This window comes from Macrobrachium rosenbergii, chromosome 21 (genome assembly GCF_040412425.1).
Source record: "Macrobrachium rosenbergii isolate ZJJX-2024 chromosome 21, ASM4041242v1, whole genome shotgun sequence".
Classification (NCBI taxonomy): domain Eukaryota; kingdom Metazoa; phylum Arthropoda; class Malacostraca; order Decapoda; family Palaemonidae; genus Macrobrachium; species Macrobrachium rosenbergii.
Genome location: NC_089761.1, coordinates 49,833,776 through 49,855,194, shown reverse-complemented (window position 1 = coordinate 49,855,194; position 21,419 = coordinate 49,833,776). Strand labels below are relative to the sequence as shown.

Below are 21,419 nucleotides of genomic sequence, written 5' to 3'. Positions count from 1 at the left end.
TCTGGTATTCACACCAATGTCCTTTAGAAATTATTATTTTAAACAAGATATTTCGAAGTATTCCTCTATATTTACGTTGTCCTTTATGAAAATTATCCGAAAAAATCGCTGTAGGTGAAGCTAAATTACGAAGGGTGAAGCAACAAGTAGGTGGATGCTTCTACAGTACACTCCGAGAAGAACAACGAGAATAGTATACTTTATGGAAAACATTGGGTTAGTTTCAAAATTTTTTTATAAGCACGCAGGGGTATACTTTTTCTTGGAATTTGTTTGAAACAACACACAAAACTTACTTTAAATAAGATTTTAAAAAGTTTTGTGAGGAAGTGACAACAATAATCGCATTGTTGGCCGCACGTGGCGCCACCTTCGCAAAGCAGTGGACAAGTGTCAAAGTTCTCCGCACGATGAAAACCCGCCGAAAATACAATGAAACGGACGAAAGAGAAAGAGGTAAGTGAATAACAAGCATAAAGATGAAGTCAGTTTTTAAATGGCAGCAAATTAATCACGTTTCATTCACCAGATCAGATTTATTTGTATCGTAGAAAGTTTGACAATCTGTCAAGTTAGCGTCGGCTGCTATAAGCGCTAATGGCGTCTGCTTTGTAGCTAACGCGCGAACTGGTCACTCACTCGAATATGCAGACTGAGAAGTGCTTTTTCATTGCGTGAATGAACGTTCTTCGCCATTTCTTCAACTGAACTAGGATCTTGAAAGCACTCCAGTTTACGTAAAGGTAAGTTAATTGTAATAGGAGTCCATGTTTATATGTAAGAAGAGGCAATACCAAAAGACCTGTTGAAATGGAGGTAAACAAGAAAGAGTCGTGACACAGTGCTTTCGCGTAGCAGACGATAAGGTAAAAAGTTTTCGAGGAATGGCCGTTTACCTGGGGTTAATAATCAAAATTGGGTATTCCTTCGAATAGAGGGTAATGTCTTATATGGAGCATTGGTGTATATATCAATTTTAAGCCATGATACGCGATTAACAAGGGAAAGAGAGAGGATGCCCAGAGGGATACGACCCTATTATTCGCATGGGAGATATTTGGCGCGGTGCGTGGGGTGAGTCAGGTCCGCATACCCCTCGTGTTTCCCCCCCCGCCACAATTTTTGGGTACTTCTGGGCACAGCTAGTGTGTGTGTGTTCCTTTTGGAACCCAGAACCATGTGGTACGAATGTGATGTATAGGGAATGGATGAGTTTTGAGATGTTAAGAAGCGTGCGTGTTAAAAGCTGCATAGGCCTGTGTTGTTAACGTGTGGGTACCGTAGTGTAGGTAGGCCTAGCCAAAGAAAATGGATTTGCTCTAATTAGAATACGCAAGTCGAAGTTTATGCTGTAGGTATAAGCAGTAGGTATATAATTTTTGTTATTATAATATTTGGGATATTACTTCTGATGTCTTTATGAATGACTGAGCCTGAAAATTCCTTATTATAACCTGTAGTTCATGTTACATGATGTCAGCCACATCGTGTAGCTTAGCCTAATTTGCCATTATTTCATGTGAAGTAAGCTAGCCAAGCGTACAGTTAGATTAGGTTTAGAAGTTGTAATTTATAAAATTTTGTTATGCAAAACACTTCTTAGAAAGTTATTTGCTAATGCTATATTTTATATTTAATAAGTGGTCAAATTAGTTAGGTATGTACTTATAAAAAGATGAAGGCTATCACAATAAAATTCAGTTATTGTTTTTAAAGGCCTTCCATCTGAGTTCTAAAACATTGATAATTGCTTGTAGCGCAAGTTCTGCTTCTGAGGTGCTCATTTTTTTTTTATTTAGTAACAATTGCCTATCTTTTTTCACCAACTATAATTTCATAACCTCTTATACTGAAGCACCCACATGTTTTCCCACTCCTCCAAGCTTTCACAAAGGCTTCTAAAGTTGACAATGTATGTTAGAAGTGTTTTTGAAGGTTTTAAGTTAGGTATATATTTTATCTGGATGTAAAACCCCTTTGCTGGTAACTGCTACTCCAGGTATATATTTTATCTGGATGTAAAACCCCTTTGCTGGTAACTGCTACTCCAGGTATATATTTTATCTGGATGTAAAACCCCTTTGCTGGTAAGTGCTACCCCTATACAAAACATACCTATGCTGAGTCAAGAGGAAACTTCCACCTCCTAACATCAATGTGAGGAACATTCGGTGTAATGCTGAGGTGGAGACAGGGGTTGCCCACCTTGCCATTTAGGCCCAATGTGTAAGGTTAGGCCGAGATTCATTTCTGAATTTCGCTTTAATGTTTTATGGCTTTTTATCAAGTTAAGAGGTTAGTTCTTCCTGGGCCTGGTAAGGACTTGGTTCCCAAGTTAGGATAGGTTGTATAATAATATCAGTGCTGTTTTTTGTCAGTTGTAATGGTGTCAAAATACTAAATACTGAAGTACCCAACTCGACCTGTCTTAGCCAAAACTGTCATAGGGTGCAATATTTTTCCTAACTGGGATCCTTTCTGAACAGTTAGGACTGGCATAAAATATATCTTCCGTACATCTGCATGAATGTTGCAAGATGAAGTTTAGCAGGAAACTAACAGAAAAGGTGGTAACTTCATAAACACATTTTTTTATACTTCTTGTAGCTATGAGGGCTAGGATATTTAGCAATTATAAGAGTGCATGTAGCTATGAGGTTTAGGATATTTAGCAATTTTAAGAGTGCACCTTGACATATCTTAGACTCCTACAAATGTCTGATACTAATTATAAGGGAATATATGTTAGTTATTCACATACTTATTGTACTACAAGTTTTGAGTCTGTTTTAAATTTGAAAATTGAAAAACAGCCTTATATGACTGACACTATATTTTTAACTCGAATATGATTTGTTTTTCCTTTTGGGAAATTTGTAATGCCAGTTGACGGAAAAGCGGATTTTAGACAGTAAGATTTATACAGTGGTGGTTTTGTCATTTTGCTTGTTTAGCACAATAATAATAATAATGATAACATGAGGCGCACTTGCTTCATCAACAATAACAATCATAAATAACCAGGGGTCATACTCACTCCAACATGTATAACAATAATAACAACAATATATTTCTCGACATCACAGTCATATTAATGACTCCAAGAACCAAAAAAGATTCGTTCTCTACTACAGCAATAACCTTGTCACATATTAATAACCATAATCCTAACCTCGTCATATATTAATGACTATAAGCATAACCTCGTCATATATTAATGACCATAATCACAAACTTGTCACATATTAATAACCATAACCTAACTCTCGTCATATATTAATGACTATAAGCATAACATAATTAATGACACACAAACTTGTCATATATTAATGACCGTAATCATAACTTCATCATATATTAATGACAATCATAACCTTGTCATATATTAATGACAACCATAACCTTGTCATATATTAATGACAACCATAACCTTGTCATATCTTAATGACAACCATAACCTCGTCATATATTAATGACCACAGGAATCACAAAAGATTCACTCGTGAGACGCACTGAGAGAGACACTAAGAACCACGAGGACGACTATCGAACACTTCCATGTTGACCACAGCTTCTCAGCTGCCACAGGAGAACACTTTCTGGAAAAACTGGGGACTACTCTTTGGGAACAAAATCCTCAGGAGCCACCATCGCACACTTTCATGCCAATACCATCTCCTCGGGAACTAGGTCAAGGTCCTCCGCTGTCCACAAAAAACCATCACCGGCTGCTGTCCAAAACCATCATCACTGGTGAACAATCCTTGGCCAAGAGGAAGAGGAAAGGGTTCTTGGCCCTGTCACAGCCCCAAGATATTGTCTGCGAAGGACCAAGAGGATCAGAGTGCCATCCAGCAGCCTCTAGTGTTCTGTCAAGAATCCTTACCTCCTTCGAAGAATGCATTGTCGTTCTTCCTATGGGACCTGATTTCCAAGGTGCATTTTTGGATTCAGGGGAACATTTTGCTGTCGTTCAAGGTGAAAGCATATGAAATCTGAGCAGTCTCTACCTCTCTCACTTTCAAGCATAATTTGTCCCTTTTGTCCACTCTAAAGTCGACCTATTGGAGGTGCAAATCGATCTTAACGTCTTACTACTTAAAAGAAGCTGAAATAGTGTTTGAGAATTGCAGTACCCTGGTGCCATTATTAGTGGCTGGCATGGTATTGGGGGGGAAGAAGCATAGGAAGCATTCTTTCTCTCCTCTGCCTCCTAGCCTTGACGTAAGGTGTCGAGCTTTGGGGAGCCTGGGGGTACTTTGTACCTGGAGTGCCCACCAGTCTTAGTGGATGGGTAGTGGTTTTTCGTTAGTGTAGGTGACAGCGTTGTCTGGTTGTTTGTTTTATTGGTACTGCGCCCAAGGCAAGGGCATTTATTATATATGTCTTGTCAGTGATCAGGCCTACCCTCCATTGAAAGACTCCCACTTACGTAGATTTGACCCTCGCTCAACTGCCACACCACTACAGGTTAAGATGAGCACCAACCAGAGGCATTATTCACCTGCAGTAGCTCTCTTACCAGGTAAGGAAATGACAAGCATTGTTTCAATGCTAGCCATCCTTTCTATTTCAAAGTCATTATCACACCTTAATGTTTTGGAGCAGAATATGTCCATTCATCCCACACCCTATCAATGTGGGATTCAGCTGTGTAATTTCTTGGTAAGTTACTTATATGAAAATGATATTTTGATAATAAAATTGTTTCATATATACTTACCAAGTAATTGCAGAATCAGAGCCCCCCCCTCTAATGGACATAAGGGCACAACAGAATGATGCTAATGGCTATGTTGTTCAAACACTACCCGTCAAGTGGGTGGGGCTTGTCACCTACACTAACTATCAAAGAGCTACTGCGATTTTTAAATAAAAGGCTGCCCTGTGAGGTTAAAACTATAGCTGTGTAATTGTTTGGTAAGTATATTATGAAAATATAATTTTCTGCCTCTGAAGAGACCTGACAAAGGCAAAGTCCACCATTGTGTTTAGGTAGAGCTGTCCATGAAGTAGCTAGGAACAAAGCCATGGCAACCAATTCCGTGGCTCCTGCTTTGGATGAGAAAAAGATCCCCTCTACATAAAGCCAATCCTTAATAAGGTTGTTCAACAGCCCACTGACTTGCAGGTGTCCTCTCTTTTTTGGGATGTAATACTTCTGCTGCTATGCAAGGGAACCAGCTTGGAAGAGCTACTGGAAAGTAATGACATCAATCCAGAGACGACGGAATCATCCTCCCTCAGGAACCTCTTGCACAAGGGGGGTCCAGGGCAACTGGAAGGACAGTGTGGACTTGGTTGTAAACTCACTTAGCTCTCTGGTTGCTTCCCCAAGACCATTGTGCTTAAATTAGTGTAATGATCTTGCAAAAACATTTCTCCAGGTTGGCCTGTATGGGCATCATTGGCAAAGAACTGTTAAGTCCACTAGAGTGTGACAGGGCAAGCTGTGTCACAATAATCTTAAAAATACATGTGAGGGGGGTTAAAATACAATGCTTACAAAAAAGCTAGTTTTTATATAAGTAACTTACCCAGTAATTACATAGCTATTAGTTTCTTTTAACTGGCAGCTTAAAATTTTGAAATTGGTGGTCACGCTAGTTTGTTTTGATTATGGCAACATGCCCCGCCCACTTTCAGGTGGAAGAAGAGGTACAACATAGCAAAGAGCTTCAATTTGTTTCTGCTGGCCGTGGTTGAAGGACTGTGGTTGGCAACAGCTTGAATTTTGAAATTATACTTTGCTGGATGTTTGTTCTATCTACGATTGGTGAAGTATTTATTTTCGTAGCCTTTTGGCACAATTTAGATAGTGTTAGGTGAGTTTTGATGATTGGTTTACGACTTTTTGCTCGTTTTTTGGACTTGTCTTAGAATTTTCCATGATGTCTGACATTAGTAGTTCTAGTATTAGGTATTGTAGCAAAGGCTGCAATACTAGACTGACTAAAGAATCCTATGACTCTCACACTGTTTGTGTTCAATGTAGGTGACAAACTTGTTCAGTGGATTAACGATGTGAGGAATGTAGTGACTGGGATATAAAGAAGTGGAAGACTTTAGATTCACATCTTAAGAAACTAGATAGAGATAGGAAGAGGAAAGCTATTGCTAGGGAATCTATTAAAGCTTTGGCTAGTCAGGATTCATCCACTGTGTCGGATGCAATTGCACCTGTAATTTCTTCCGATCCTGTTCCATCTCCTCCACCTGTGCAATCCTCTCCTTTACCCAGCTCTCACGTTTCCAATCCCAACACCATCGTCAGTCTGGAGTCGAAAATCGACACTTCGCTTTGAGTTAATAGTGCAATCGATCGCTAAATTAGCGTCATCTGTGAAAGTGTTAATGGATAAAAGTGAGTCAGAGCGCCCCATGGCGCCCAGTGCAACTGCAGTGGTAGTGGAGGAGATGGCTGTTTGGCCCGCCGGTTCTCCTAGACCAAGGCCCTTGACATACTCCCCAGCACATGGGAGGAGTCAAGCTGGTAGCCTAAAGGAGGTCGGTGGGGTTTGCCCCCGAGCAGTCGCCCCCTCGGTTCAGTCTGTTGAATCCCAGACTGCAACCAAAGGCCGTTGGAAAAGTCTTCAAGTGAGTACTCACTGTATGTCCTCCAGCTCCGGAGATTTTAGTCCCAGGCATTCACAGCACTATGCAGACAAGTCACGCCCACTGGAAAGGCGTGCGGTGGGTTTCGAGATTTCTTCGCCTGTGCTTTGTAAGAAGGGCAAGGATTCAGCGTGCCCCTTGTGCAGTGACTGGGATAGCACAGAGCAGTTCTCTTCTGCTACATCAGACGGCAATTGTAAGTTGGCACCAAAGCGCCTTGTGGTGCGTAGACGTTCTTCATTGCATAAGGGAACCCCTTCATCAGGAGTTGCGCACCCAGCAACTTCATCTCTACAATCAGCGCCCGATCGGCCAGCAACTAGCGTCGAAGAGCCCAAACTCCCATTTACAGATGAGCGCCCACTGGCGCCCGTTCGCCATTGGTTTCCGTCCCTACAGTGCTCCCTGAGCGCCCATTGGTGCCCACTCCCCACCGCATCATGGTAGTGTCGTCTCAGACAGTGTTCCCCCTTCGGTTGACCAGATTCAGCAAACTTGATATTATTCTAAGTTTGCTTCAGAAAGCTCCTCCTACAGCTCAGATGACAGCGGACTTATCACTTTTTCCTGTTTCTTCTGAAGAAGAGGTCGTTCCAGATCAAGATGCTCCTTCGTCGGCTCACTCTACGTTGTTGAGGTTCCTGCTAGCGACTTCCCCAAGCTTCTTTTCACCAGCTACTCGCTCCTCTCCTGTTTCGACTTTCTTTATGGAAACGCCCTCAGTTGGTTCTTCAAAGTTACCAAAATTGGTTCTCTCTTCTTGTGCGAAAAAGGCACTGAACGAAGTAGAAGGGTGGTTCTCTGAGAAGAGGGAGCAAGGTAAAGCAGTTTTTTGTTTCCCGCCTTCCAAGTTGTCTAGGTCGAGTTATAGGTATTATGCAACGGGAGAAGCGCCTTCCCTGGGAGTCTCTGCCTCCTTTCAGGGAGACTTCTCCGGCCTTATTGACTCGGCTAGGAGATCAGCTTTCTCCTTGGTCAAAATTATGTTTTCAGCTTCGGAATTAGCGCACCTTCTCAAGAATATTTTTAAGGTTTTCAAAGTGATGAGCTTCCTAGACTGGGCAGTGGGCGCGCTAGCGCGCAAGCTTAGAGACTGCTGCTTTTTACCTCAAGGCATTTCTACGGACCTCTTGAGAGTACAGTAAACCTCCCATATTCACATTCTCACAATTCGTGGACTTACGTATTTGCAGATTTCTCTGTGGAACGTATCTACCCATTATTTGTGGAAAATTCGCCCATTTGCAGTATTTTTCACTGAGAAATATTCACTAATTACTGTACTTTCGTATCATTTTCATGACTAAATGTACTTTTGGTGATAAAACTATTAAAATACTCAGGTATAAGCATTTTTAGAGGGTTTTCTTGTGTTCAAACTATCAAAATAGGCAGTTCTAAGTGTTTTTAGAGGGGTTTTAAGTATTCTTGGATTTTAGCTATTCGTGGGGGGTGCGGTATGCATCCCTGCGAATACAGGGGTTTACTTTACTTTCCTGTATTGACAGGAGGGCTCGCGACAGTACACAGGAGTTAGCTGGTCTTTACGCCATGGGTGTACTTAAGAAAAGAGAGCTTTGGGGCTCTTTTTACTTCAAAAGGCGTCACTCCGTCTCAGAGATTGGCCCTCTTCTTCTCCCCCTTGGACAAGATGCATCTTTTTCCACAGGCTACAGTACTAGACATTGCCTCTGACCTGCAGAAAAAGAACACTCAGGACCTGCTCTCCCAATCTGTGAGACGCCCCAAGGATTCTTTGGCTCTCCCTCCCAGATCTTTGTCTCCGCTGCAGCCTACTCCTATTCGGAGCTCTCGTTCTAGAACATATGCTAGAACAAGAGCATATACCTATTTCCCACAGCGTTCCATCAAGAAGTCTTCCTCCAAGTCTTCTACCAAGAAATAAGTTATAGTCCTCCATACTCAGGAGCGCTGCTCCTCAGCTTTTTGGAATGGTGGGAACAAAAGGGAGCGGAACCCTGCATAGTGTCTGTCCTGAAGGAGGGCTACACTATTCCCTTTTTGAACAAACCACCTCTAGTCTGTGAGCCTGTCGAATTGACGGCTTACTCTCCAGGCTCAGAGAGATTTGCTGCTCTCTTGCTAGAGGTCAAGTCACTTGTTCAGAAAGAGGCTATAGAGTTATAGAGGTAGTAGAGGACATTCATTCTCTGGGATTCTACAACCGTCTCTTTGTAGTACCCAAGTCAACGGGGGACTGGAGATCCGTTTTGGATATAAGTGCTCTAAATGTCTTTGTCAAAAAGACAACTTTCAAGATGGAAACAAACCAATCGGTCCTTGCATCCATTCGCCAGGGAGATTGGATGGCGTCCATCGACATGCAGGACACATACTTTCATATTCCAATGCACCCGACTTCGAGAAAGTACCTCGCGTTTGTGTTTCAGGGCAAGGTGTTCCAATTTCGGGCTCTGTGCTTCGGTCTCTCGACAGCTCCGCAAGTGTTTACCAGGGTATTGGTTCCCCTAGCAAAATGGCTTCATTTGATGGGGATAAAGATCTCCCTATACCTAGACGACTGGTTACTATGTTCCCACTCGAAAGCTCAACATACAGAGGACATTCGCACAACTCTTCTCTTGGCCCAAGAGTTGGGTCTCCTCATCAGTCGGGACAAGTCTCTCCTGACGCCTTCTCTAGAGATTCCTTATTTAGGAATGATGATCAGCTCTTGGGATTTTTGGGTTTTCCCAGTCCTGAAGAGAATAGACAAGTGTCTCCAGACAATGAAAGAATTTCTGGAACTAAAGTCTTGCTGGGCCAATCAATGGATGGGTCTTCTAGGTACCCTCTCATCCATGGAACAATTCGTCACTCTTGGAAGACTTCACCTGAGACCTCTGCAGTTGTTCTTCAGAGCCAGCTGGAACAGGAAAAAGTTCCTGGACTCGTTTGTGTACCCAATAACGGTGGAAATCAAGAAGGATCTTCATTGGTGGAGTTCCAGGAAAAGGCTATCAGAAGGGAAATCTCTTCTACCTCTGAACCCCAGCCTAGAGTTCTTTTCAGATGTGGCGAACCTAGGTTGGGGGCTCTTTTGGGGTTAAAAGAAGTGTCAGGTACCTGATCCCGAGAACAGCAAAACTGGCACATCAATGTAAAGAAGTTACAGGTGATATTTCTGGGCCTACAGTGCTTTGCTTCAGAAGTTCGGGGAAGACAGTAGCAGTGCATTCAGACAGCACGACGGCACTGGCATACATCAAGAAATGGGGGAACTCAATCTTTCTCCCTGTAAAAAGCTGCAAGGGATGATCTTCTCTGGTTACAGTAGAACACACTGAAGTGACAACGCAGTTTATCCAGGGGAGACTCAGTTCCAGATCCCTTAGCATGGGTGACCGATGCAATGTTGCAGGACTGGTCGGGCAAAGATTTGTATGCCTTTCCCCCATTCAGTTTAGTGAGACAAGTCATCAATAAATTCCGGTCTCATCAGAACCTATCCATGATTTTGATAGCCCCCTTCTGGCCAGCAAAGGAGTTGTTCCCGGATCTGCTGGAACTTCTTACAGACTTCCCGAGACTGCTGCCACAGAAACAACAACAACTCAGGTAACCTCACTTCCGACGGTTCCACCAAAACCTGTCTTCTCTGGCCCTAACGGGATTCAAACGGTTAGGTGGCTGCTCCAAAAGAAGGGCTTTTCAAGAGCAACTGCAGACGTTATTGTGAAGTGCAGAAGATAGTCATCAGGTAATGTCTACCAGGCTGATTGGTCCATCTTCAGGTCTTGGTGCAGACAAAATAATGTGTCCTCTTCTAATACCTCTGTAGCAGAAATAGTGGACTTTCTTCTATTCGTACGCTCCACTAAAGGACTCTCCACCTCTACCATTAAAGGCTACAGAGCTATCCTTAACTCAGTTTTCCACCATAAAGGAGTGAACTTATTGTCTAACCAGGATTTGTCCAGCCTTATTAAGTCCTTTGATACCACAAAGCTTAAGGAAAAACCTTTGCTGTCCTGGAATCTAGACATGGTACTTAAGTGGCTGGCCAGTTCTTGTTTTGAGCCCATGCAGTCTGTCTCTTTAAGGGATCTTACCTGAAAAACTTTTTCTGGTTGCCTTGGCCATTGCCAGAAGATCCAGTGAAATCCATGCTTTGGACAGAAATATCAGATTTCCTCAGGGGAATGCAGTTTGCTCTTTTTCCCTAGACTTTTACCTAAGAACGAATCGCCATCGAATCCATGGTCTCATTCTTTTACGATCAAGAGCTTGTCCGAGATAGTAGGCCCATCTGAAGAAGAAAGAGCTCTCTGTTCGGTAAGGGCCCTTAAGTTTTATCTTCACAGAGCGAAGAATATTCGTGGTACAGTACTTCAAGGAACTTTGGTGTTTTGTGAAATATCCCTCTCAACCCTTGTCTAAGAATGCCCTGGCATTCTTTCTCAGGAACTTGATTTCAGAAGCACATTCCATGGTAAGCGAAGACTCTTCTCTTGCAAGGTAAAAGCCCATGAGATAAGAGCGGTCGCTACGTCGTTGGCGTTTCAGCGCAATTTATCCCTTATGTCGATTGTGCAAGCGATGTTTTGGAAGTGCAAGTCGGTGTTTGCATTGCATCACTTAAGGGATATCGAAACTACTTACAATCAGTGCAGTACCTTGGGTCCGTTTTACGCAGCTGGCATGGTGTTGGGGGAGGAAACATAGAAAGCAATGTCCTTTCTTTTATCTATTTGCCTTGCTTAGGGTGTTGAGTTTTTGGGGAGCCTTGGAGTACTACATAGCCTACTTGGAGTACCCTCCAGTCTTCTGGTTTTAATGGTTGGGTATTGGTGTTTTTAATACATGTATGGTTTTTGGTGGTTGTGGTGACTATTTGCTCTGGTTATTTTGTGTGGTACTCCACCCTGGACAGGGGCATCTTGCTTTACTTTGCTAGCCCTCGGAAATTAGTTCATCGCTACAAAGCACCCACTGTAGAAGTAGGCCCTCAAGGCTTTACTGCCTCACCTCTACTGGATAGGATGAGCGCCAACCAGAGGCAGTATCTACCTGTAGCAGCTCTCTTATCAGGTAAGGTTCAACAACATTGATTCAATGTTAGCAAATTTCTATTCTCAAACTCATTACTATTAATAATGTTTTTTTTAGGTAGATACGTCCAACCTTCCCACCTCCATTCAATGTGGGAACCAGCTATGTAATTACTGGGTAAGTTACTTATATAAAAATGACATTTTTATAATAAAATAAAGTTTTATATAAACTTACCCAGTAATTACATGATTGAAGCCCGCACGCCTCCCCTCACTTGGACATAAGGGCTTAAACAAATTGAAGCTCTTTGCTATGTTGTGCCTCTTCTTCCACCCGAAAGTGGGCGGGGCATATCTCCATAACCAAAACATACTAGCGTGACCCGCAATTTCAAAATTTTAAGCTGCCAGGTAAAAGAAACTAATAGCTATGTAATTACTGGGTAAGTAAATATAAAACTTTATTTTATTATAAAAATGTCATTTTTATACAAACCTATTATAGTAATTGTAAAATAGCCTTAAACTGTACTACAGTATTTCAAAGAAAATTATTTCAGCACATGTCTAGCTGATGTCATAATCCTTGCAAATATTCTACTAATGTAAGCTCCCCCTGAAAAGATTAGATTTGTTAAAAAACGGTTTAATGCAACTTTAATCAAAATTTAGGAGGAGGATGTAGCCCAGGAGGGAACATATAGCTGCTGTAAGTCCTGTCCAGGAAAATGATGGGGTTACAAGGAAAAGGCAAAAAGGAGTGCTTCCAAGTGTAATGAGTTTGCACTGGAAGCATCATGTGAAGATGGGTGCTCTAGTCTACTACAAAAAAGAGAATGTGAAAAAGCACATACTGTAATAAAAAAAGGATGTAGCAGCACAATAGAGAAAGAGCTGTGCAGAGTCTATTAATCACCACACACATCTGTTGTAGTCAGCTACACACAAGAATGAGAGATGATGGTGGCAGATGGTGAAATGTTGGGTGTGCATGCTCGATGAAACCGTTTTCAATGTTTAAGGTCATTGTAGCTGGGTTCATTTTACGCATAAGGCTAGAGTTCCATTTAACAGCAGCATCTGGGGTATTTGTGTTTCACAACCTCATCATCTTGGAAGAGAACTAGGAGTTATCTGCCTTTGCAAGAGCTATAATGGTGTCTTTAACATTTCATAGGTTGTAATGATTTAGATAAAAGATGGTTAGGGATAGGTAGGGGACATTTATTACTTTAACAATACTACTGAATTATTTAAAAATGACTGGCTAAATGAGACCATCATATCTCATGGAACTGGATCAGCGTATTTTTTCCTCCGTGAGATAAAAGTTATAAATATGTTTCAAGTAGGTCTTCATGAATTTTAAATCATTTACACTAAAACTCACTCCTTGTAAATACAATATCTCAGAATTCACACGAGTGTTATTTTACTAGAGAATGTCTGTGAAAGATAATGAAATGTATCACAAAAAAGATTAATACTATAATCATAGTCCTTTTTTTCATATTGATTTGTACATGTACTGCACTTTTAGGAGAGTACGGTAATTCAGTTATGAAGTTATTTTTATTTTCACTGCTAAGTCCGAGTTTTTTTAAACTTTTCAGAGGACAACACAATGGTGCCTCGGCCGGAAGATTCTCCAGTTTCAAGTCCCCGCACACGCTCTCCTGTTAAGGGGGCACGGGCAGGCAGCACTAGCTGTGCTGCTTCTAATTCAATGTCAATGTTGACAATGCTTGCTGAAGTTGCTTCTGTGACTCTCCATACTGACCCTTCAGTAACAGATACAAATACCAACCACAAATCAAAAGTAAGACTGCATTTATTTTTAGTTTTTCAAGTATGAAGTATGGAAGACAACAAATGTGTGAGAGCCAATAGCTTTAAAAGTTTTTGAAGTGTTGCAGCTCTTGTAAAATTAGATTATGTTCACTTGTCAAGTGAACAAGTACTTGTTCAAGTTTGCATATGAAATCCAATGTATTTTCTACACAACAGTAAGGAGACTGAACCTTATTGATGTTCTATCAGGAATTTGTCTTACTAAGTTGTCTTTTGAGATACCTTAATTTTATATTCTAGGCAAGCCCTCCTGGGAGTCGAAAGCCAAGCGACTGTGAAATTTTGACCTTGGACCAAGTATCGGGGATGACTGATAATTTGTTAGTTAAATTATTTGCTGAGTTTGAATCAAATGAAATGTGGAAGAGATTCACATACTCCTGCCGTATGCTGCCAGCAGCTTGCTCCAAGTGTTTCCAGAGCTTTGGAAGCGAGCATAAAGCAAGAGCCGACATGAAGGCTCACTTGCAGAGTCATCTGAAAAACCTTCTGGAAGTTCATACAAGTAAGTCACCTGTCAGATTTCATTTATAAGTAGGGTATAAATTATATGTAAATTATATTACAAGTTCTGGTTTTGAATTATTAGTGAGAGGATTGGCTTAAACATTTATCTTAATCTTATGATAGGTATTGTACCCCTAATGGAATACTTGATGATGAAAAGTTTTTAGATTCCAAGGCTTTTAGAAGTTTTTCAACATAAATATTGTTTTCAATTATTTTATTGGTAAGTGTTTGGTATTAAGAAATTCTCCAAAATCATGTCTCAGGTTGCATTTATGGAGTTCATTGAAAAAACTGTGATTAAAAAATATTGTGGAAAAACTGGAAAATCACCAGCACTTAAATTCAAGTATCAATAAATTCTTTAAGAACTGGTCAAACATCAACTGCATATTTGTACATAAGAGAGATTTTAAGGCCCATTGATCTGTGAAACAACATGGTTAAAAGGAATATCCTTGAATTTTGTTTTATCATGTCAGTGATTGGTAATGTTTAAACTTGAGCCCTGGGCTGCTTAAATTTGATGGTTTTTTAATTACGGTAATATTGTTATTGATAAATATACACAGAAATTATGTAGTTTTATACATGCTTTGTATGTTTGTATGTTAACCTTCCTGTAGTGCTTAGCCTTAAGTCCTTAAGTATGTTTCATTTTGTGACTGAATTTCCTTGGACAGTTAATCATGTGGTGGTTCTTGTTCCTTTTGTTTACTTTTACTGTTCTTTTAATGTCTCACTTGGGACTCAATGATGTGTGAAAGTGTTTGGTACTGAACTTTTGCAAGTTATTTTCATATGGTACTAAAATCAAGGGTATCATCTGTCATTTTGTTAGCATTTTTCTATTAAAAGTAATTATTTGTAACAACTCTTTTCTGATATCTTGCTATGATATACTTGATACAGGTCAGGAGAGTAGGCAAGCCTACATTCTTGAATCAATTCCTGCCAGAAATAGACGTTTAGTTGAACAGGACACTCCAGGTGGCAAGAAAAGGACAGTGCCATCTGCAAGTCGCAATACAAAAACTGCTAGTTCACCAAAGCCGCCAAACCTTGAGGGAACCTCTAAGACCAAGAAAGGAGTAATAGACAATCCAAAGGTTCAAACTGTAGATGAGGGAATGGAAACATCACCTGTAAATATCACTGTACAAATACCTGCAATGGAAGTGAAAATGAAGAGAAAGTCGGAAAATCGTGAAGGAAGAGTTAGGATTAAGAAACCAAAGAACTCTGATGCAAGACCTATAATAACCAATGACTTTAATGACAACAACAACAATACTAATAATAATAATGAAGCCAAATCTGATGCTAATGTAAGTTTACTTTTATTATTCTAATCTGTTTGTGCACTGCATCTTTATTTTAGTTAAAGGATGTTCCTTAGGTGTCGTCACATTTTTTGTAGCATGTTCTCTTCCATTAGCATGGTTTTTTAGGTGTGAATTCATCTTTTTTCATTAGCATGATTTTGTAGGCTCATCTTTAGTACCTATGGTTTGTCACATCTCTTCTTTTAGTATAGGTGATGGAAGATGTGATCTGAAAGACATCTTTTTCCCTTTTATTAACCTCATTGCAGTTTACAGTCAGTGGTAGCTAAATGTAATTTTAGGTTAGCAGGGTATTTTCCTGTAATTTTGACAAGTTACAGAGATTGAGATCATGGGTCAGGCCTTGCCATAGATATAATATGCCTCTTAGTAAAGTGATTGGTATTTGTGCAATTTAAATTAACCATATATTAAAATCTAGTTTCACTTTATTTTTTCTGCATATTTTTAGTTTTGTATTCTGCATTTTTTTTACTAAAATATTTTGTTTTTCTGAAATTTTGATCTCAGTTGAAAGAGGTAACTGGTGTAAAATACACTACATACAAAGTCAATAAGTATTGTCCTTGGAATACCACAGATGGAGTCATTTAGTAACTACAAGACAAGTTTTTGCTGCAGTATCTTCTGATATGAAATCTTGGTGCTCACTGCCCAATTTTGGCTGTTTTCACAGCAGAGCTGTGAGGTCTTATCTGCTGTTGAGAATTTAGGATTTTTTTTTATTCTAACTGTGCCATAATATAGTAAAAAGTTGCTTTAAAAATTCTTGCCTGATAGATCAGATCATCTTTCTATAAATTACCTGTATATCATTGGCAGTGATCTTGAACTGTGCTTGATCTCTGTTCTTGTAGGTAGTAAAGAAGGTGAGAAAGCATATAGAATAGCCAGATCTGCAGCTGTTTATGCTAGATCAAAGAGAATTTACAGTATAAATGACAAAATTGAGATTGCAATATCATTGTGCTGTGAATTATTTCAACAACACCCCAGAGTCTCATTTTGAGACAATAGGTTTGCTTGAAGAATTTATTCTGAAATGAGAGTTCCAAATTGGAACAAGATGAAGTTAACTCCTTCCTTACACATTTTTGCTCACTAAAAAAACATTATTTAATGGCATGTAATTATAGTTTTGGAAATACCTTTCTAAATAACATTTAATTGCATGTAATTATAGTTTTGGAAATACCTTTCTAAATAACATTTTGTTATAAGTGGTATACTTTTGGGTTTTTGTTTGTCAAAATAGGTAGGTATTACTATTGCAGCATAACTTGGTGTTTAAAAATTTTTTAGTTGGATTGCAGTGTTCCTTTATAAAGCATGTAGCTCTCATCAATGGTAACATCTTACTCAAGTGTAGTGTGTTCCGTTAAGCTACGGCCATTTAAAGTTTTGATGAGTGGCAGATAAGTTTATCAGTAAAGTGTGATTATTGCTATATATTACTTGACCTACACTATGAAATATTTCCAAGACATTGTTGATGTTTAGTCCAATCTAGTTGCTTTTATTTTTTTTTATACTCCAAAGTACTGTACAGTATTATAATCCACAAGGAAACTCATTTTGTCATTTGTTATTGGGTACAGTTTCATTTTTAGTTTTTGCTTCATACCTTTTCCCCCTTAGTTTCTGTTCAGTATTACTGTTAGTCTCCATAACTGTTTAGTCCAAAACATAATCTTCCACAATCTTTCAAAATACTTGTACTGTAGTTGTCACTTACAGTATCAAAATTGAAAATAACAATTACTGTATTTATGAAAATGAAGACTAGTTAAATCCCATAAGTTACTTTCTAAACTCATTGTGTGTGGCATGCTCTCTTCTCTTGAATTATCATGGACAGCATTCCTGACTATCTTCTAAGTTGTCAGTTTTGTATTAATCATCGTTATTCAATAAATACTATAAGTGAACTAGTGAAGGAAAAATATCAAATCCAGTTGCCCTATGTGAGTAACAGCTGTCCTCTATAAACAAAATTACCAATGCCAAATATATTGGTGAACTTGGGTGCTAAACTCCCATCTCTTATAGAGAGGTACAAAATTGTGCTGTGGTTAGATATATAAAAATACTCCCAGGAAAAAATTATTAAACTGATTTACATAAAGACTTATGATCTTTAGCTAAATCAGTTTGATAAGTTTTTCCTCTTAGAGTTTTCTTTTACACATCTTGTTAAAACAATTTTGTACATCAATAGGAGAGAAAAATTAAAATATGGGGAAGGGGTTAAAAAAGTTAACGCTAAGCAGGAATACACCATTGGAAATAAAAGAATATTGAGTTGGACATCAATGCAAATGTGGGTGAAGCCACTGCTAAGAGCTTAGAGTACCACTTTGTAAGTGGTAACCCCTACAGGGATCGTATCTTATCTGTTTGAGAACTTGGACACACCAGTTTTAACATGTGTTCACTTAAGGGCCTTCCCTCATAACCCAGTTATCATATATAAAGAATGCCATGCATAATTATTTGAAAGACATTTTGTGTGAATAATGTAGTCAAATTTCAAACAACAGGCAACTGAACAGTAGTTATGAAACCACAATAGAACCTTTGTTAAAAGAACAAACCCTGTGGGCCAGCCCTATGAAAGTTATGAATTTTAAGACTTGGCTGCATTGTTTTATACCAATTATTTAACTATATAGGACAGTCATGTTAGTGTGTTTGCACATATGGTATGCCTTGATATATTTGTTTAAGGGGAACCTTGGTGTTAATATTCACTGTGATATTCTGCTATTTAAGTTGTCTATGGATTTTATCAGAGTTACCATACAATATAATATGTTCTTGATGCATCAGAGGCAAATAATAGTTAGACATATTGTTTGCATGTGTACTTTACTTAAAAAATTTTTGTTTCAGACTTGTAAACTACTGAACATGTAAAAAAAAATTCACAAGATGTCGTAAAGGCTTGTACAAAATCTGGGAGGCAAATAAAAACCTGACAGGGATTAACTCTCCAGCATAGGAATTTAATCTTTTTGCTGTTGCTTAAATTAGTTGTAAAGTTATTATTCTTATCTGCTGTTATTTCGTGCACACAATACCAGATGCAAAGCATATTTAAACTATTGCATTTTTTCTTTTTGAAATGCAGTGTAAGCCATGTCAAATTAATTTGTATGCTTAGTCAGTTATTGATAGAGCCATCTAATGAATGAAAAGGAAGGGGGTAATTTTGGAAGACTGCCTTCAGATGAACCTTGGAAAGGGGTATAAATTTACTTGTGCAGCTGTCAGTTATTTTTTTTTAGTCTGGCAATTGTTTGGCCAATTGCATGGTTGCTAATGAAGTTATTCATATTCATAGTATAGTAATTGTACCACTAAACGTGTTAAGCAGTTTTCCCTCTATGCAATGCATGGTTGTTGAGTAAAAGTTTGCACATGGCTTAAAAGATTTAGATATAGCTTTTTTATGTATACTACACTGTTATACAGTCACTTTTATTTGCTAAGTTGCCTTAGTAGGAGACAGCATTGCTGAATTTTTGTTATCATTGTTGTCCTTTTAGAATTACACAGTTTTGTTTGGTTTTTTGTTTTTCAAAGGATGTAATTGAACCTAGCTCCACTCCGCCTATGCAAGAAATAGTGTCTCATGATCATGGATACCTAAAAGCTTCAACGTCCATTAAGACCGACTCCTTAGGATCAAAGGATCATGTCATCCAAGGATCAACCTTAATTTACAAAGAGCCTCCCCCTCCTCGTACCAAATCCCACCTAAATCAGGTAGTTTTGGTTTTTGTTTTGCTTGTTTTTCAGTGGTGCATGTATATAGCAAAGACCTTTTATGAATCAAAGCTTTATTGTCTTATGTTACGTATGTTTCTATTTTAACATTCATAATGGTTAACCTTTACAATGTCCAAAGAATTCAGGGAAAGTGGGTGTCAAATAAACTGTTATTGTTTCTTAGAAAACATTCTTAATACACAGTAGATTTACCTACTTATTGCTTTCAGTGACATGCTTGCCTTAACAGTGTAGTGTGTATTGTAACCAGATTAATTTGTTACAGTGAAAATTACCAATTTTGTAGACTTGATTACACTAAAGCCTACTTAGGGATAACACTTCCCTTGAAATTTTATGACTAAAATTGACTTCACGTTTTGAAGTTGATATACTTTTTCTTCTATCGGCATTTCTTGATTTGTTTATTCATCATGCTTGTAGATCCAATTAAATCTCATTACATTGATTTGATGATGTAATCATAAAAGAATGTAAACTTGACTTTATTCAGAATTTTTCCAGAATCCTTCCCAAGAAATCCTTTTCCATAATGTGGAATTTTTCCAAATGTTTGTTTTTCTTTAAGTTAACTTAGCCAAACAATGTATTCAGTGTATCTCATGTGATGGGCTGTAGATATCACCTATGGTTAGTGGCAGCCCTCTGGCCCCCTACCGCACCCACTCTCTTTTTTCCCCTCTTACTTCACCTCATGGTGCTTCCTCCCTTCAGTCTTGCTGTCCAATCATCCTAGTTCCCTCGTTTCACTGTCTAAAGCACTGAATAGTCAAAAGTGCCCCAGTGCTTTGTTTTATAGCTAAATTTTCATAAATCAGTCAATCAATAACCATAGATATGCAGAATATAGATTTATGATTGTTATAGCTTGTGATTAATTAAATAAAGTATTAATCCTTTTGTTACTCTTAGTTTTAAGATTTTGTAACTGAAAATTAAATGTTAAATAATTTTGTTAGGTTTATGCTTAGCACTATTTTGGTGATTGGGAATTTAGAGTTATCAAATGTTATGTAAAAAGTCATATACTGAATCTTTCAGTCAGATATGAGGGCTTGTGTTTAGAAGACATTTTTGTTATCTTATAACTTGAGTTTAGACAGAATTTTTTTATTCAACTAAGAAAGCACTGTCAGGTCTGATGTATTTCTTTGTACATGAAAAAGTTTTGTCAGATAATAGTACTTGGTAGAAAATCTGCCCATTCAAGATTTCCATGTCATTAATTTTGAACCCTTTAAGCCAGCTTTGTGTTTAGTGGTTGGTTGAAGCCACCTGGTAGTTATTTATCCATACAAGAAATTGATACTTGAAAGTAATGGTTCCAGTGTAACAAGTATTTGTGATCCATTACTGTGTTACAGAGTCATTGTTTGAGAAAGGTTTTATTGCATCAATTGTAAGGAAAGTCAGAACTTGAATTTTACATTTTCAAATAAAAATTTGAATATACTGTACTTTTGAACTGATTGCATTATATTTAACAAATTTCCAGTTTTACGGTGCCTAATAGAGTCTAGAAACTTAAATTTTTAATGTTTTTTTTAGTTTTATTTTGTTTCACTTTCAATATTCATGTTCCCCAATTGTAGGTTACAACAGTTGGAAATGACAGTGGTATAGGAAGCTGCATTAGTGTTTGTGTTAAAGAGACTCCAGAGGAAGATAAAAATACACTTCTTCATCAACATATGAATCAGGAATTGGAAGGTGAAATTGTGAGTAACTATCCTTTTTGTTTTCCTGACTGTTATAAATAGAGCTAGGCTTTCTATAATATTTAGGAAACTACTATGTAGTTGGTAGACACAATTCAAGAATTGTAGCTAATCAGTAGAAAACAATAGGTTGGAAAATAATAAAGTAATGTATTATTTTTAGTATTATATTGTTATCTACTCAAGTGACAAATCTTTGACTGACACAGATGGCCCAGGACTCGAGCTGTGATGCCACCCCACTGCCTGTGGTAGGAAGCGAAGTTGAATTCACTCCAGACCAGCAGTACAAAGTTATGCGTTCTGGTATGTTTAAGAATCCTTAAATTTTTTATGCTTACTTTTTAAAATAACATCTTTCATACTTTCAGTTGATATACCAAGTTCTTTATGTCCAATATTTTGATTTACAGCTGATCTTCCAGTTGTTTATGACCATAACAATCCTCTGACAAAATTCCAAGCAGTGTCCAGAGTCATAGAGAGAGATGAATACAAAGTGCGCAAAAAACCAAAGGGTCGAGCCAAGTTTATTGGTCAGAGTAAGGTAAGTGTTTCAGTTGACTTTAGTAGCC

The 21,419-nt window shown here is 38.5% G+C and overlaps 1 protein-coding gene across 5 annotated transcripts in view; it reads left to right on the top strand.

Annotated features, from left to right (window-relative positions):
- Positions 1-339: 339 nt before the first annotated feature.
- The window catches only part of LOC136850174 (uncharacterized), a 50,866-nt gene continuing 29,786 nt past the window's right edge, over positions 340-21,419 (top strand). Inside the window, exons 1-8 of one of the 5 annotated variants that reach the window (XM_067123802.1) lie at positions 340-456; positions 13,244-13,449; positions 13,722-13,986; positions 14,901-15,316; positions 18,920-19,102; positions 20,719-20,844; positions 21,054-21,150; positions 21,258-21,391. In XM_067123802.1, the coding sequence (XP_066979903.1) occupies positions 411-456; positions 13,244-13,449; positions 13,722-13,986; positions 14,901-15,316; positions 18,920-19,102; positions 20,719-20,844; positions 21,054-21,150; positions 21,258-21,391 (1,473 nt within the window). In that variant the 5' untranslated portion in view covers positions 340-410. Of the gene's footprint in view, positions 457-593; positions 744-816; positions 867-13,243; positions 13,450-13,721; positions 13,987-14,900; positions 15,317-18,919; positions 19,103-20,718; positions 20,845-21,053; positions 21,151-21,257; positions 21,392-21,419 lie in introns of those variants that run through there. The other 4 variants (XM_067123803.1, XM_067123804.1, XM_067123805.1 and 1 more) reach the window with 4 other exon arrangements.